Source organism: Pocillopora damicornis, chromosome 3 (assembly GCF_964200805.1).
Source record: "Pocillopora damicornis chromosome 3, jaPocDami1.2, whole genome shotgun sequence".
NCBI classification, from domain to species: Eukaryota; Metazoa; Cnidaria; class Anthozoa; order Scleractinia; family Pocilloporidae; genus Pocillopora; species Pocillopora damicornis.
In genome coordinates, this window is record NC_142672.1 from 14,136,200 (window position 1) to 14,149,544 (window position 13,345).

General features: G+C 37.9%; 1 protein-coding gene across 1 annotated transcript; it reads right to left on the minus strand.

Moving 5' to 3' along the window:
- Positions 1 to 3,008: 3,008 nt before the first annotated feature.
- LOC113678029 (uncharacterized) lies at positions 3,009 to 10,679 on the minus strand. The gene is made up of 6 exons (XM_027194900.2): positions 9,748 to 10,679; positions 6,382 to 8,935; positions 4,696 to 4,754; positions 4,543 to 4,605; positions 3,906 to 4,004; positions 3,009 to 3,625 (listed from the first exon to the last, which is right to left on the minus strand). The coding sequence occupies exons 2-6, from the start codon at positions 6,741 to 6,743 to the stop codon at positions 3,156 to 3,158; spliced, it is 1,053 nt and encodes a 350-aa protein (XP_027050701.2). The 5' UTR covers positions 6,744 to 8,935; positions 9,748 to 10,679; the 3' UTR covers positions 3,009 to 3,155.
- Positions 10,680 to 13,345: the final 2,666 nt, after the last annotated feature.

Here is a 13,345-nt window from a genome sequence, read left to right on the forward strand (position 1 = left end):
GGACCTCCTCTCCCATCGCTCTGCCTTTACCTGCTTTAAAATTTACCTGCTTTTCGGATTCCTTTCTGAAACTTGATGCTCACCCTTTCCTCTATTAACACGCTAAAACCTGAATTATGAAAACAAAATTGAACCAAACAATTTAGGAATCTGTTTCCCTAAAATGAGGTTTGGAAATTTTTTGCAAATCATCATGTGTTACGTTAAAGGAAAAAGTCGCAAAACTAACTCCTCTTTCTGAGGGGCCGCCAAAATGAACTTTGTCGCTGCCGCAACTGAGGTGGAGGCCGTCGAGTGGCGTGACATTAATGCAAATTAATCGTTATCGTCCTCCTAAGCCGCCTCTATGGTATCTTAAGGTCCCTTGTGAAAAAAATAGGATGCTCAATCCACGAAAAAAATTCGCACAGTGTGTTGAATTATTTCAAAAACAAACAGTGGGCGTAACTTTCAATTCAAAAAATTCTCAATTATATAACTATTCCTTACCGAGAGAAGATATATTTTCAAGTACACGGCCAGAATCGACCTGTGGCTTTCTTGCAGGTGTCGTTCTCAGCCGCGAGAAATGCCATTACCAAAAGCCAGTTAGGTAACTTTCGCTTTTATTATTACTTTTCATATTTTGGTTTTCTTTCACGTTTAGGAAATTTTGAACGTCGAATACGTCTGAAAGAGACCACGGTGGCTTTGATCAAGTTTATCAATATGTCAGTTCCCACAGAAGGAAATTTGTGGAAACACCCATTCGTAATCAACATTTAAGTGTGTTTCCTTGAATCTCCAGGCTTTAAACACCCAGCTCCCTCCAACCCCAATTAATCAATCAACAAACCACGTCAGACTAAATATTACTTCAGAAGAAAATAAATTTGCTTTTATTCATACTAGACCTCTTGAGGGAATTCTCAGCCTTATCTTTGTAAATTGTGCGAACATATGCACGTGAATGAGATGAACCAGATTGCTTGTTTTTACTTAGTTCTACACTTATAAATATAATCCATGTCATCTCTTGAAGTTACGACAACTTGTTAAATTTAAAAAGCTTGCTAGCATTTTGTGATCGAAATCCCTGTGTTTTTCGTTTTTTGCATGTATGGTAACAGCAATAAAAAGCATTGATTGTTTTTTCGTGGAGGTATTGTTTACATAATAAGCAGTAAAAACTACTTTTCGAGCATTGCCACGAGTTAAGTGGTGCTTACAATATATAATGAAATACACCAAATATATGACAAAGGTAAACTTAAAGGCCGAGAAATGATAAAGTTACTGAGTAGTTGCCTTGAATTTCTTTTAATATTTCATGGCCATAGAATAGAATGGTAGGGATGAGGTGGGAGGAGGGAGGTAGGGAATAGTAAGTAGCCCCCCTACTTTTCTCTGGAAACGTTTAAAATGTTTGATAAGCATTGCCCTGAGACTGTAGTTATTTTTATTTGTTTTTGTTAGCATTACCAAAGACCGAAACACACGAGAGAAACAGTAAACCAAATGTAATCAAAGTGCTCTGTGAGCAAACTCGTGAATTGACAGATGACTTACATGATGTTTTTGGATTACATTTAATGTTATCTGGTTAAGGGAATTTTGTGGTTGATTGTCATATACAGAGTATGAGCAGTAGTTCAGTGTTCGCTAATAATGTAGCAAAGAAACAAAGTAAAGCTGGGGTAAGAAGGCATTTCAATTGAAATGATCATGCTATTACATTTGACAAGGGTGGATGATGTCATGTGTTTTAAACATGTATTATTTTTGTATCTGGTTCAAAAGAAAAAGTTGGTGGTAAATGTAGGTGAAAAGTGAAATTTACTGTCTGTCATTGTAAATATTGGAAAATCAAGGCAATACTGTATTAATGAAAACATTGATGATTCTCTCTTTATCAAATGAGACAAACGGAAACGAGTTTTGAGTGATATAACTAAGGCCAGACTGCCACAGTCATTTTGATTTCCGCCTGGGTAGATTTTGGTCATGTGCTAGGCAACGTATAATCAAGAACAAGATCGAATTTCATTTCAGGCCGATTTAACTTTTGCATTTGAATACGTAATATTTACTTTGAATCTTCACATTGTCTTGAAACTTAAAAGAAAATTGTTCTTTAAAAATTCAGCGAAAATCAGTTGCAAAATTATTTGTTTAGGTGTTATTTGATCTTCGTGTTTACGTGTAATTTCGTCAATAGCTGGCACCTTTTGTCACTTCACACAGGAAAAACACTCGACAGGAAATGTAAGGATCGATTTTGTCCCAATCTCACGCTATAGGAGAAAAAGCTTTTGACCACCTGTAAACTCTAAGTAGAAACAGTACAGTTGGGACTCAGAAACACGCAGTTGGGACTCAGTAAAGGGTGACTACTACCCTTAATAGTGGTTACCACTTATCAGTTACAGTTTTTAAGGGGAAAATTCCGGGACTTCTTTTTAGAGGGAAATGACATGATTTTCAGGAGGAACGGAGGGGGAATCAGTCATCTCTAACAAAGTAAAAAGGGTGGACTACAGAAAAATGACGGCCAATCAGGTGGATCGTAGGAATACTACAGAGCATTGGAGGTGTTTACTAAATTTCATTTTGACACAATCAAAATCCTCCTATCCCCCCTGTCCCATTCCTAGGAGGTGGATAACGCTCAGTCCTCATTGTTTCTTTGGCTAGGCCCAAAGAGACATTCCAGCACACTTTCCTAGGGCAGGATGACCTTAAAAAGGCGAAACGGAAAAATGCCAAAGAGAATAATTTTATGTACACATACTTCGTAATTTTAAATCGATATGGTATGATCAATATTTAACATGAAATTATCGTAGCACCAAGAAAAAGCTCAGAGGCTCAAAGTGCAATCGTGCAGGAAAGTTATTGACGCCTCAAAAACTAAATCCACAATATTTAACAGGAGCTAAGGATCAGAAACATGTTATACATATCTTAGACAATGAGGAATGGAAGGAAAATTGCCAAAGAGACGCAAATAAGCCATGATGTGAAGATCATTTTTAAATTTTTGCCGTTGCTTTATTTATCCCTAGTTCATACAACCAGCACCTTTTCTTTGGACAAAATAATCACTAAAATCTATAAAATCAGAATCCCAGAGTTTAATGGTGGCCCTTTGAGAACGAGAAGAATCGGCCATCATGTTACTTGGTGCATACAGCGCAGGTCAACTCTCGTCCATCTACATATGGACGACACGGGAGTGAGTTACAAACACCTTCCACGAAGTACAGTAATGCACCATGTTTCTTTGCCTTAGAACCTGACTCCGCGTCCACGTCAACACATATGAAGTTGTGTTGCTTCTTGTGGTTCCGGTATGCAGTCATCAAGTACCCATGATACTCCTCGGTCCAGCCAGATGGACAATCATTTCTTGCGGGCATCATGAGCATTGAGGCACGAGACTTGACAAAACATACCACGCACGGTGCATGATGGTCATCGAGGTTTTTCTTAAAAGGGTTGAAAGTGGATATTTGATAATCAGCACCATACATGTATCCCGAGTTCTGCCCTCCGTCTTTGTACTTGTCATACTTTGGACTGCTTGGAAGACAGAGATAGTCCACTCCACCACCTTGGTTAAGGTAATATCCACCACCAATCAATCCTAGGGAGACAATTGATGATAAACAATATTAAAAGTCTGGCTTTATTAAAAATAAAAATAATTTTTGGTATGTTACCCGACGTATATAAGCGAGAAGAACGATTCTTTAAATGTAATTTTACTCATCAACATTTTCCGTCGTTGCGGTCAGTGAAATAATGATTTATTTGAGCTGTCTGCTACCTTAAATCGCAAAGGTAATAACGAATGGGAAGTTTAATCTTTCTTCCATTATTCCTTTGGACACTGACAAGCAGCTCTCCTTATCACTGACTGTTACCTTTGTAAACAATCTGAGCACCACTGGGACACGTCGTTCTTCCCCAACGAACATACTTTATCCCAGACTTGCCGGGTTTTCCAGGTTTTCCAACTGCTCCTGCAGAGTTAATTGGGTCAGGTTTAGTGGTCAATTTTATCTTTACTGCCTCACACTTGTTGATGGTGAAGTTATACGTGATTAAAAATGCTGTGTTAAGTGACAATAGGGAGAAGATGTTGTTTTTGCCTATTTTTTCTTGCAATAAACACCTGAAGGAAAGGTTACCTTCCGGGAAATTTGTTTGACGTAACTAAGTGACAGTGCTGTATCTTTATGTCAATATGACTTAAAGCTGAACTCAGCTAAAATGACCGCCATAAATGTCAACGCAAAATTTTTTTAGCATCCTTAACCATAAAATGACATCCATATATCACTCCCTCTCCATATTCAGCTCAATTCAATTAATCGAACCGATTTAGTTTACTTAAACAAGTTGCTGTAGTCGTTTTTTTTTTTCAGATGAATTTTAAGTCCAGGAAGCCAAAGGCAGAGGGGGAGGAAATGTTTGTTTATACTGAGATAGGAATAACACTGAAGCACATGGTGACTCGTACATATTCTTTTCCTTTCACTCGTGCTTTTCCCGGCTTACCATCTTTCCCCGGGGGTCCTGGGGGTCCAACAATGCCTCGTCCGTTATTCCGACCATTCCCTCCTGAAAACATGAGAGAAAGTACTTGAAGCGATAATTTAAAAGAACAACACAATTATCCTAGAATGGAAAAAAAAGTAATAATATACAAACCCAAAAAGTAGCTCGAGAACCATGAGTCCCCATATTTAGGTCTTAGCAATGTTTCCAGCCTAACAGAGCGTAATCAAAACAAAGAAAATTACTGACAAAACCGCTTTTACAAACAATCTTTTTAAACATAATCCTACCAAATTTGGTAATATCCCGTAGCACGCAGATAAGCTGATGATTGATTTCATCAAAAAACGATAATTATTATAAAAGATAATTATTATTAAAGATAGTGAGGATTAAGTGATTGGAGGGTATGTAATTGGTAGTGACTACGGCAATCATATAGTAACTAGCAAACTACATTAACTACAGCAACTACAGTAACTACACAAGCCACAATGACTATACAAAATACAATGACTACACAAACTACAGAAACTACTTCAACTATAGTAACTACACAAGTCAAAATGACTATACAAACTACGATAACTACACTAACTATAGTAACTTCATAAACCACACTAACTACACAAACTACAGTAACTATACAAACTAAAGTAACTACATAAACCATAGTAACTACACAAAATACAGTAACTACATAAACTGCAATTACTACCAAACTATAGTAACTACGTAAACCACAGTAACTACACAAACTACAGAAACTATACATACTACAGTAACTACATAAACTGCAGTAACTACACAAACTACAGTAACTACATAAACTACACTAACTATATAAACTACAGTAACTTCACAAACTGCACTAACTACACAAACTACGCTAATTACAGTAACTACACAAAGTGCAGTAACTACACAAAATACAGTAACTACATAAACTACAGTAACTACACAAACTACAGTAACTACATAAATTACAGTAACTACATAAACTACAGTAACTACATAAACTACAGTAACTACATAAAATACAGTAACTACTAACTACAGTAACTACATAAACTACAGTAACTAAATAAACTACAGTAACTACATAAACTACAGTAACTACATAAATTACAGCAACAACATAAACTACAGTAACTACACAAAGTACGGTAACTACATAAACTACAGTATCTACATAAACTACATTAACTACATATATTAACTGAAATACTTCAGAATCTGCATTAGCCAGAGCAAATAAAACTTATCAAAGAAAACTCAAGAAATGCTAAGGTGTCTGATTTACTGCACAAATAACATTGATTACAATAACTTCAAGTGACCACTGAAAACTTTAGTGAGTAAAATAATATTCTTGTGTGATTACTCAAAGCACTATTTCTGTGAAATACAGAAATTACACAAACTGTAATGACTACGTAAACTAATCTGTCTACCGAGTCTACGTCAATTTAATCAATACTGTAATGATAGCAAACTTTAAAAATTAAAACTATTACACAGCATATTAATTTGGCAAACTACTTCAACTAAATAATCTAATTCTATATTGTCGGCAGATAACTTCACGAATAATTTCAAAATGATCTTAGAGCAAAATAGAAAAAAAAATGGCCGAAGTTACTTTTTATCGCTCGCGCGGTAGGATTTGAGTTCTAGTTAATTCAAGGTAATATGTCTGTAGATGTGTGGGAGCGCTTCTTCCGACCTACCTCTCACAAATTGTTCTAACTTTGAATTTTTTCCACGCGGGACTTTGATGAACCAAAAATTGAGTTTGTCTTAAATTTAAGATAAATGTCAGTAGAGAGACAGACTTACTTTTTCTCCAAAGCTTGCAGTCGTTGATGAACATTATTCAGGTTTGGGATGACATTCGTTATATTTTCGCGGGACCTTTTCTGACGTTCAGGCAGGATTTCTGCCGCCGGAGCATCTTCTAATCCTTTTTTTTCAGGCGTTTCTTCCGTGGCGACGATTTCACGCAGGGTGAAACACGTTGCAAACACGAGCACGAATGTTATTAACATTATGGTGTAGATACGTATGAATCTTTGCGTCAGTTGCTCAGAAAATTCGTTTCCGTGTAAGGAAAAGATCAACTCTTTCGTCTTCATAAGAAAACTGTGAGCTGTGAAATCTTTGATAACAATTATTAAAGCATTATTCAAACAAGACTGCATGAGTCAGGGGCGAGAACTTTTTCGCGTTTGCTGCTACATTACAATTACAATAAGATGGCCAGAATCTGTCGAAAACTTAATTTTGGTAGGGTGACAAGTTTATCTATAGTATCAAATTGTAGAGCGCGCGAGGAGAGCTCTAAAAGAAATATCTAAGCACTTTCATGGATCAAAACGAACTTTCCTCGTTCAAGAGTTGTTCAGCGTGAAACCATCTTCATGGCAGGTGCTACGTACGAAAACTCTGGGGACGAACGTACCTTGGCACTTGTCACGGGCTACCCTAAGTGCAGATACATCGAATATACAAATATTGACTTTTTTTGAGATCATGTCACGAAGCAATATAAACAGATTCAGTGACTGCGTGACAAACTGTTGTAATCACATTCTGAAAATAGTTGAACTTGTAAAATTATCGATGTGAATTTTTCCTTCGATTCTTTCATTTACAAACCTTGGTTGTTATTTCTGCTATGAATATCACGGCAGCAATGACGACTACCCCTTTGGAAATAGTTTTTTTTATATTTGGTCGCCTGCCTTCCTTCCTTCCTTCCAGTTACACAGCATTCGTGAAGTTGAAGGGAGTCGGAGTAAGTCACTAGATCAAGCTAGCCACAATCGCGCTTGTTGTCGTCGAAAGATTTCGGGGAAATCAGTGGGATATGCATAATTTCGACCTTAAACGTTCACAAATGACCGTAATTTATACCCTTCACTTGTATCTCTAAACGCGCTTTATCGGAACTTAGGCAGCCTGGGAAGTGCATCCATACCGTTTTTTCAAGTTACACAGCATTCGTGAAGTTGAAGGGAGTCGGAGTGAGTCACTAGATCAAGCTAGCCACAATCGCGCTTGTTGTCGTCGAAAGATTTCGGGGAAATCAGTGAGATATGCATAATTTCGACCTTAAACGTTCACAAATGACCGTAATTTATACCCTTCACCTGTATCTCCAAACGCGCTTTATCGGAACTTAGGCAGCCTGGGAAGTGCATCCATACCGTTTTTTCAAGTTTCACATTTGAAATTTTTTCATTTCTCCCAGGAATAATCAAAACCCACTGACTTAGGAAGAGATTCGGGTGAAATAATCTTGGCTCGCTGGTAACACAGCAAAAAGTGGGGGTCACCGTATTCGGTTTTGAGTTATGGAAACATAAAGTTAAATTAGAGGGCGCTTTCAGGAGAATTTGGCGTTACCATGATAACCTGTAGTGTCAGAGGAGAGATTCTTAAATTGATTGGTTTCCACTGAGAATTGTCAGCGTCGTTATGTTAGTGTTTTGCTAAAGAAACTTGTTTGATGTTTAGAACACATCAGATCACCAACATAACGCATTTCTAAAACAGAGTTTCTCTTAAACTATTTTGCTACACTCCTGAAGCCTCGGAATAACAGGACTCCATCAAAGACATATCATACCAAATTATACAACATCTATGTCATCTTTAATTAAAAGTTTCATCGAAGCACGAAAGTTTGAATTTTTTAAAATCAACTAAATTAGTACTTCGAAAGCAAAAGTGTCCGAATTTCGAATAACCACAAACCGCAGCTCGTAAGAATTAAAAAAAGGCGGAGCAGTAATTTGGATTAAAGATTTTGATACAAAAACGATCAAGTGAAACTGTCTCTTACATTGAGTCTTGTACATCCAGCTACACGTCACATTCCGAATTTGTTACTTGGCCCTATTCAGCCGGGTCTCGGAACTGCTCCAAATCTTTTCTTTCTTTGAAATCTTTACAAACCAACTCACCGTATTTACAACGACAATTCTTAGCCTGCAGACAAGACGTAGTTTTTGCGTTTTGCAAGTGTTTGGAGGCAAGCGTGACAAGAACGCGAACTGCGTAAGAGCTTTTCCCATCGTCTGCACGCCTAGATACGCCGCGTAAATGACGTGCGCTCCCGCGACAGGTTTAAATCTTCGTAATCCTCTTCAGGTCGCTTTCAGAAAATCGCGAGGTATCTGTTACAGTTCTGATTCAAAGCATCACTGGTTATGTCATTACAAAGCGTTTTACTGGCCGTGGTAAGGTTCAAAGCGGAGACATTTAGTATTACACACTTTTTAGTAAAAATTGATCTTGCTTCTTCTTCCTTCAGTCCAACTCTAATTACACCGTGAGTGATGAGAAAAAGATATCGAAGTTTTGAAGTGCTCGCCATCTCTTGTAATGTCTAAATTGTGAAAAATAAAAGAAGCTTTAAGCACATGTATTTAACAAATACATTACAAATGGCATTTTTGTTTTAAAGCAAGCCAGGAGCAGATGAAACACAGAATAAATGTCGAGAGAAATGGAAGATGTCGTGCCTTCTCATGAAATGCACAATAAAATTCCTAACTGGTAATTAATCGCAGAAGAACAGAGGCCCTTTTGATGCAATCGGGAACGTTTTGATTTGGGTCGTGGCGAAAAAATTCTGAAGAAAAAAATCGGAAATTTAATTTCAAGTCGTGACACACTGTTTTAGCTAATTAGAGGGTGCGCTGTATGGACGATGCGACTGTACTCGGCAATTTGAAGAACAAAATTAAGAGTGCTATACTAAAAGTCTACTGCAATTGGGTGTAAAATCGATGGCTTGCTCGTGTGCTTCAACAAAAGAAAAGCGATTGCTCACTAAAACATTTTAGTTTAGGCATTTAGCCGATCGTGTGATCGTGACTAAAGCTCGAAAAACGTCAGCCTTGTTTGTTAGTTTCAAAGGAATTTTCTTTGCAATGGTAACGTTCAAATCTAATTTGAATAATTTTATGAAATGCCTGAAACATAACTGATTTGATTACGTTTTGGTAAAGCGATTCGGGCTAGAGACCAGAATTTACACATAAAAGATCCGCTTGAATTCTCCAACTGAGCTTTTCTTTATAAACACATCCTTGAACTGTTCCCTGTCCTCATACACCGAAGTTGTTTGCTTTTCGCTCACATTGGTACACAACCGAACTCACATCAAAAGTGCATAAAAGCAATACAATATCTTACCTTAGCAATATTCGTGTTTCACGAGTTTTTCACCGCGTTTCTGTAATGTAAACTGATTTCCGTTCTCCTTAAGATCAACACGACCCTCGAGAAGCTGCTGTCGTGGGCATGTGTTCGATTAATCACTGCCCTCAGGGAAAACCTTTTGCTCGAGCCTCGTAATTCGATTGTTCATATTCAAATAGATAAACACGATTCCAAGAAGAAACCCCACGATGCAGAAGAGAAACAGAGACACCAAGATGAAACGAGCAACGCAGTCATCAGACCGCTTTCCTGAAAGCGCCATATCGCTCATTGACTTATGGGAATTGTTTCGACCATTTGTCTTTATTCATGAAGATATGGACAATAAAGCCTAAGGTTAGTAAATGTCGCGTCATCTTTTGTGTTCATTATTAATCCAGCTTGATTGATCCAATTCATTGAAATAAGTTGTTGCTATAGGTTTTCGTTGTTCCCAGATGAATTTTAGGTGTAGGAGGCCGAAGGTGGGAAGGGGTAAGGAGGGAGGGGAGGATTTAATTAGAAAAAAGTAGAAAACTGAGTTATTTATATTCAAGATATACATTCAAGATGTACGGACACCGAAAACGGAGGTTTTCAAGTACGCTCGAATAAATAATACGGAATACTTCAGAAGGTGGCGAGATATTTTGAGGCTTTTATCGGTGCAGAACTTCAGAGGAACGCACTTGAAACGTCTTAGGCGAAGCCCGCCAACAGCTCGAAGATTTTAGATGCGTCCTGGGCGCACTGGCGCATGGTGGGAGAATTTTGTAGCGGGTATAGTAACAGACGAAGAATGGAGCGAGAATTTTCGAATGACTCCCAGTCAGTTTTGACGCTTGTTTGGGAGACTTTGTATTCTTGAGTCACCTTGAGTAAAAGCTCTACCTCGTCGTCTGACCAGACGAAGGACTCTGGTTTTCGAAAATACCCGGCAACGTGTGGACGGGGTCTAAATCACTCACAAATGCATCTCGAGGCGCGCTATATTTGGATTGTCGGTCGCCTGAGTGGTGCATCCTTACCATTAATCAAGTTTTACTTTAAAATTGTTTTGATCCGAGGGAATAAATAAAGCTCAAAGACTTAAAAGGAGATTCAAGTAAAAAAATGTCGGGTGGCTTAAAACACAATAAAATGGGGGACACAGAGTTGGTTTTTGAGAGATGGAAAAATAAAGCCAAATTAAAGAATATATTTTAGAGGATTTTGCTGTCGCCATAATAACTTATTATGCCGGGGAGGGGAGCCTATATTAATTTGTTTTGACAGGGGATTTTTATGATCGGAACAAATGAAGGTGGAGTGGATGTAGGCATCCATTAAACGATAGATTTTGGAAGTGTAACGTAATTATTTTGAGTCTCCTTGACTTCGCGCAGCTTGAGTTTGAAAATTTTTGTCTGTTATCGTGACTTGCCATTCATGAACGTGTCAAGGTTCTGCTAAAAAAAAAAGACTTGTCTGGTAACAAGAACACCGCACCAATTTGAAGCATTCCGGTATTATATCCCGCATATCTAGAACAGACTATCATAACAATCAACACATCATGTATCATCTTTACGCAATTCGAAGCTGTATTAAAGCACCAAATTTGAGAAGACTATATTAATTCTAAAACCAACTAGATTAATACCTTAAATATTAAAACCGTCCTGATTTCGAAAAAGACAGATAACTCAACTGACAATTAGAATTTAAAACATGATTGGGCCTATCCATTCGTCTAAATAGGCAAGGCTGTAGTCTGGATCTAGGATCACATCAAATGTCTCTGGTTTTGGAGTCCCATACTTCTAGCAGCGTATGATACTCTGATTTTGCTATCTCCCCCCCTTCTCCATTCAGTATGATGGAACAGAAGGTGTAAGGAGAGCTCTGATAAAATTTTTTGGCACTTTTGAGGATCCAGATTAAATCAGTTGTTTCTCTAAAATGTTAAAATATTAAGTGGACACTTCACATTATTTTTAACGGCAATTCCAGGACTAAAGATCAGACGTAGATTTTGAGTTTCCAAGCGCTATACGAACTTGAATCAGGAAAGGCCCTCCTTTCTTCGCGCTTGTCGCCGCAAAACTGAGGGTGACATGAAGATTACGGTTGTTCCAGATCTTCAATCTTCATATCAATTCCAAGGTATCCTCCCTTGTCGCTTTCAGGAAACTGCAAGGTACCTATTTTCCTTCTGGCCATTTATGCCATTGCAATGCGTTGTGCTTGTCGTGTCAAGCTACAAAGCACAGGCATGTCAACTCTGGTGATAAACACTCTACAAAAAATAGATCTTGCTCGTTTTTCCTTGACTTCAACTTTCATGACACTGCGAGTGTATGTGGAAGTGCTTAATGTCTCTTGAAATGTGTTAATCGGGGAAATAGGGGAAACTTCAAGTAAATGTGATTAAAAGGTACAGACGAAGAGTGTCACACCCAGTCAGTCCTTATATGTAGGTAATGGGTATAAAATCGATTGGTAGCTCTTGTACCTCTTGTACCTTCAATATTTTTTAAAAGCAACGAGACGAATTCAAGTCTTGCTTCTTAATTTCAAAGGAATTTCTTTGTCATGGTTAAAAATTTTGAATCATTTGATGAAAAATTAACCAACTTGAATATTTTAAATAAAGCCATTCACGCTAGAGACACCAGAATCAATATAATGCAAGCGAATGTGGATACATTTGACTTCTTCTCATAGGCTTTCCCTACAAAATCTTCCTTGAACTTTTCTCTGTCATCATGCACGGAAAGTGCTCCCTCTTCGATAACATCGGTGAACACAATCAAAATCAAATCTTAAAGAACCTACGCCAGCAATATTCGTGTTTCGCGAATTTATCACCGCCTCTCTATGATGCAGACTGATTTAATTCCTCGTGGGGTCACCACAACCGTCAAGAAGCTGCTTTTCTGGGTACCTGTTTGATTACTCACCACCCCCAGGGAAAACCTTCTCGCGCTTCGTTATTCGATTGTTCACATTCAAATAAATAAACACGGTTCCAAGAAGAAACCCCCCCCAGCAGAAGAAGAACAGGGAAATCTAGGTGAAACGAGTAACACACTCATCAGACCGCTTTTCTGAAAGCGCCGTATCGCTAAGTGACCTATAAGAATTGCTCTGATCAGTGAATATTAACCTTAATTTGTACAGATCTATCGCGTCATCTTTTGTATTCAGTATTTACGCTGTTCAAACATCTCAACTAGCTGTTATTCGTGTGTGTATCGGTCATCAAGAGTGTGCTATATAGACGGCATACGTAAAGGCATCTTTTTCGGAATAGGGATCTAATATTTCTGCGAAAAATATCACACTCAGTGTCGCGTAGAATACTGGGTGAATTTTGACAAGAGTTATAAATGGAACATTATGTGTAAAATATATCCAATATATCCCAAAGAAGATACAGCTTAAACACTGTATACGTTAAAGACAGTCAATAAATTGAAATTTTCAAGTTTTGCGAGTTCCAAGTTCCAGCCTTGATATCTTTTGAGATCTTTTTCTTTCTCAAGGAAATGGAAAGAGTCTAACAAAAAACGAACCTGAACTAGGGAAGTAGGGAAGTCAGGTGAGAAGA

Excerpts from the sequence above, each read along its gene's own strand:
- LOC113678029 (XM_027194900.2), bottom strand. The coding sequence starts at position 6,743 with ATGCAGTCTTGTTTGAATAATGCTTTAATAATTGTTATCAAAGATTTC. Across the intron at positions 4,606-4,695 it reads GTTCTCGAGCTACTTTTTGG|GAGGGAATGGTCGGAATAAC; the intron begins GTTTGTATATTA and ends TCATGTTTTCAG. Across the intron at positions 4,005-4,542 it reads AGGACCCCCGGGGAAAGATG|GAGCAGTTGGAAAACCTGGA; the intron begins GTAAGCCGGGAA and ends TTAACTCTGCAG.